General features: G+C 32.5%; 1 protein-coding gene across 2 annotated transcripts; it reads right to left on the bottom strand.

Annotated features, from left to right (window-relative positions):
- Nucleotides 1–281: 281 nt before the first annotated feature.
- LOC111369582 (glycine-rich RNA-binding protein 4, mitochondrial-like) lies at nt 282–2,871 on the bottom strand. Of its 2 annotated transcripts, none has more exons than XM_022991157.1 (5): nt 2,786–2,871; nt 1,740–1,875; nt 1,575–1,643; nt 744–850; nt 282–671 (listed from the first exon to the last, which is right to left on the bottom strand). In XM_022991157.1, the coding sequence occupies exons 2-5, from the start codon at nt 1,861–1,863 to the stop codon at nt 546–548; spliced, it is 426 nt and encodes a 141-aa protein (XP_022846925.1). In that variant the 5' UTR covers nt 1,864–1,875; nt 2,786–2,871; the 3' UTR covers nt 282–545. The 2 variants fall into 2 exon arrangements, with proteins under 2 accessions (XP_022846925.1, XP_022846924.1); XM_022991156.1 differs by lacking the exon at nt 2,786–2,871 and adding an exon at nt 2,701–2,748.
- Between the last annotated feature and the right edge of the window lie 1,896 nt (nt 2,872–4,767).

Here is a 4,767-nt window from a genome sequence, read left to right on the forward strand (position 1 = left end):
AGCAGGTCCAAAGCAACTTTTAATCTCAAAAGCTCATTTTTACTTTCCTTAAACCATGTCAAACGAACCCTAATACCTATTCTTGAAGCCACATCGTATATATGCATCTGCATGACCTCACGTCACCAAGGAACCAGTCAAGGCTGACCATCCACCTGGTTATAGTGAAAAACGATGACCCCGTTCAACCTAAAACAGGAGGGTTTTCTGAAATTGTTCAAGAAATGGTTTGAAGTACAATATGAAAGAACGGATAGACAAGTCACAATTCATCAGAACAATTTAATTAAAATTCAAAACATGCCCTTTCATTCAAATAGTATAATTATTTGAACCGATAATATACTTTTCCTCGAGATCATATCAATTGAAGCAAAAAGTAAATTTAGTATTCAAAGCATACTAAAACTTGAGTTTGAGTCAATCCAATTCTCCCTACAACGCAAGCAAAAAGATTCTAAAAGCACATGCAAACAATCAAAGCATGCATCTCAACTTGGGAAATAAAGAAACTTGTCACTGACTATACAGACAATGAGAGTCCTTCAATATCCGTCATTCGCATCATTACCAAATCCACCACGGAAACCTCCTCCAGGATTACCACCGAAGTTATTGCGAGGTTGTCTCTCATTGGCGTGACTAACTCGGATATTCCTTCCATTCAGTTCCTGCAGTGAGGAAAGGGTAAAGTTACACATAAAACCACGAGAGAGAGAGAGAGAGAGAGAGATTCATCTCACCTGTCCATCCATGGCCGATAGTGCTGAATTAGCACATTCTTCAGTTGAGTAGTTCACGAACCCAAATCCTCTTGACCTTCCAGTGTCTCGATCAGTAATGACTCTAGCTGTTAAACAAAAGGTACAAAGTTTTGAGGACACCAATTATCATATCCAAGTGTATGACTAATTCTAACATAGAAATGATCCACCAACATACCTTTATATGGAAAGGAGGAGGATGAAATGCAATAAATTACCTATGGTGATGCTATAGAGTAACCCAAAAATCCAATTATCAGGCAGTCAAGTTTCTCGTTAACTTGTTGAGAGTGCCATAAAACAAAACAACAAACCCCTGTTATTTCGTATGAATTTGGAATATAAATTGAGAAGACAAGTCTCGAAGATGATTATTCAATATTTAATAATTAGATGGTATTTTTAAAATTCTATCAAAACCCTGATGAGATACTTGCCCTATGGTGTCCCAGGATTGTCAACGTCCGTTTATAGTTCTAGAAAGAAAAGAAATCAAGGTATTAAACATAAACATCAACATAAAACTGGGAAAACTAATATTTTTCCATCAGTAAGCTATAAAATCAAATCTTAAATGCTTTCATGAACAAAAACAAGTAAAGGATACTCTTCAGATAAGAGGCACCCAAAGGAATCAACGTGAATAACATACAAATGCCAAACAGGACCTCTATTCATATGAACTTAGTATGTGAAATGCTACGTACAAATCAGCATCAATTGACAAATATCTAAATTAATTTCCACTAGGCCAAAACCAACACCATTTTCATCTCAATGTCAAATTGCAAGAAATGACACATAACTCACCTTCAACAACATCACCAAAGCTAGAAAATGCATCCCTAAGGGATTGGTCATCAGTTCCATATGAAAGCCCTATCAAAAGAAAAGGTATAGCATTTATCACAGCACAATACAAATCTGTTGCAGAATACTGATAAATCACTCGAAAAAGGTACTTGAGGCACATACCACCAATAAAAAGCTTTGTAGACATGCAGCGAATGGCATTAATCAATGGCACCTGCCCATGCAATGTACTGTTCGAAGAGATGCTCTGCCTCAACAAGGTTCCAACTTTGTTGTAGAATGCCATTTGCACAATAAACTGCAAGAATAAATCAAGAAGTCCAAGCATCTAAATCAGTTTGAAAGAAAAAGAAATAGCAAAGATCTAGCTGGGCAGAGAAAACAGTAATGTATCAACAACCCTCCCAATCCATATAATCTTATGATGAGTAGATGGTCCCAACAATAATAACAATGGTGTCCAAATAGAAAATGCTAAGTTCATAGGTGAATGAACAAGATCAAAATGTATAAAAATGTTACCTTAAGTTATTTTGATTCCTGTTTCCGTCTATAATATCATGTGATAACGTGCCTAAAATGATATACAACAAATGGTAACCATATATCTCGCACAACAAATGGTGAATTCACTGGTTAAACAAATTTATTAATAAGCTTTCACCATAGTCAAATCAAGAAAGCTATGCTGAAATCAAGAAAGCTATCATCAAAATCATCAAGCAACATACAAAATAATCTTCTTCACAAAATCACTAAACCTAAAAAACACTACACAACTTTCAAATTGGCAGAACAAGCACCAGAGCTAGTGCATACAGACAACAAAACACGGTGAAACATAAAAATTCGAAAAAATAATAATTTATTTTTCTACATCAAAACATAGAAATATAAAGATAACTCAAATAATATCTTGGAAGGTGCAAAATAATAAGATGCTTTAAACCCTCATATTTAAATCAATTTCTAATGAAACTAAAAAGATTACAAGAAAAGACTCCTGATAAAAAACATAAATACTGAAATAGTGGTACAAAAACACAATTGCAGGACAAAAAAAAAAAAAAAGGAACAACGAAGAAATTAACTCAGAATAAAAACCAAAGAAACATATACATACAGAAAAAATACAAGTAGAGAAACCAACAATCATACAGGTCACTAATAGAGCTCAGATTTATGGAGTTTTAAGGAAAAAGAAGAACCTGATAAAAGAGAAGGGTTTATGGAGAGCGGCTAGGGCTTATGCCACTCTTGTTGAGTTTGCAGATTTGCAGGTACACTGAATCGAGTAAAAATCTGTTTTGACATTTTATAGTGGGTCAATTTTACAAGTGGGTACTGAACTTTGAACTTAGTGTCTTCTTGGCTATTGAACTTTAATTTGTTTCAAACTCATTACTGAATTAATATTTCATTTAAATCATTGAAGTAATTTGGCGTCCATTTTCTAATTAAACATTCAGCGTGAATGTGTCTTAAGTCATATGAGTTTTTCGTGTTGTTTTTTCTCCATATGTTTTATATTATTTTCGAGCTTCTTAGAATGAGGGTTTTGCATGTTGATTAAGTAATTGATCTAAATTCCCAATAACAACATATCGGCGCGCAAGGTAATTAGTTATTGATAGAAAAAAGCTTGAACCGAAGCCTTTACTTTGCTACCAATCTCGTACTCATTTTTTTCATGTTTCTTTTTACGTTTCCATACTTCTTTCTTTATTCAAGATTTTCATTGATTGTGTTCTAAAAAATGTAAAGCGTGACTAAGCGCGACGCCGAAACTTCAAGCATTACGAGCTTATGAGTAAAAAAAAGGTTTTCTTATTTATAATATTATTTTAAATTTTTAATCATTTTAAAAATTATTTAATAATTAAAATAATATATATTAAACATCTAAAATTATAAAATATAATATTTACTTAATAGCTCCTACCATTAGTCAATTATACAATTTTCAAATTTTTGAAATGCAAAACTTAGATTATTTTTCATAGTTATAATTTTCAACTATACTTATCCTACTTAATAGATTTATCAGAATTTCATACATGTTTTTAGAATTTGTAATAAAAGGCCTGTTCGAGAGTGATTTTGAGAAATGGTTTTTAAACCACATATTAATGCTCGTTTAAACCCCATTTTTTGACTAAGAATGTATTTTAGAATCGTAGATTGATGAAAATTGTGATTAAAAAAATAATAAAAGGTTTTGTGTTTGCATTTAATATTATTTTATTAAAGAATATGTGGTTGAAAAGAATAGAAAAAATTGTATTCTGGAAATAAAAAGGATCAAATAAAGGCTTAATCTAATTTCTTCCAACTTTATTCTTTTGACTGTAACATATATGCCTAATATTGTCTTTCCTAAATAATTTTCTAAATAAACCCACAATTCTTTTATAATGATTTGTATAGATACTCCAATCACAAATTTTTTCCATTTAACTATCATACAAGGTCTATCTTAAGGTTTGCGAGGAAAAGGTACCTATCCTCCGATGTTATATTTTTTCCCATTCATAGCTAATTATTGACGAAATGAGCATATTTCTACTCATAATTGTGCAATTGTTACTTTTATATGTTGAAAATCACCCATTGGAAGAGAACAAGCGAGGAAAAAAAAAAGTGAGAGAGAGGGGGGATTGAAAATGAAGTTGGGGACTAAAGTGCATAAGGATCGAAAGTTGAGGAATCTTACTACAATTTATGAAAGATGTGATTGAAATGAATGTCAAAATTTGAGAACTAAATTTTACAAGACAAAGTTGAAGAAACTGATGTGCAATTAAACCAAGGGGTTAATTGCAAATTTGGAACCAAAGGAAAGCCAGGCGCCTGCAACTAAAACTGGGGCACACACGATCGGCGCCCAAATTAAACCCCAAGAGCAAAATCTTTAGAGCCTGTTTGGGAATGATTTTTTCCTCCAAAAAATTGATTTTTTGACCGTTACTTCACTATTACAGTCATCATATTTGATTTCTTCTCTTATAAATAGATCCCACCTTTTTTCTAACGGTCAAAAATTCAATTCTCAAAATTACTCTCAAACAGGCTCTTAACGTCGCACCAGAATACACTTTGCCAACGCCATTCATTTTCGACAAGCACTATCTTATTTTTTTAAGAAAATTCAGTAGCTCTTTTGTAATTTTTGGGGGACATCTTTTAGGGC

Source organism: Olea europaea, chromosome 20, assembly GCF_002742605.1.
Source record: "Olea europaea var. sylvestris chromosome 20, O_europaea_v1, whole genome shotgun sequence".
In the NCBI taxonomy this organism is placed as follows: Eukaryota; Viridiplantae; Streptophyta; class Magnoliopsida; order Lamiales; family Oleaceae; genus Olea; species Olea europaea.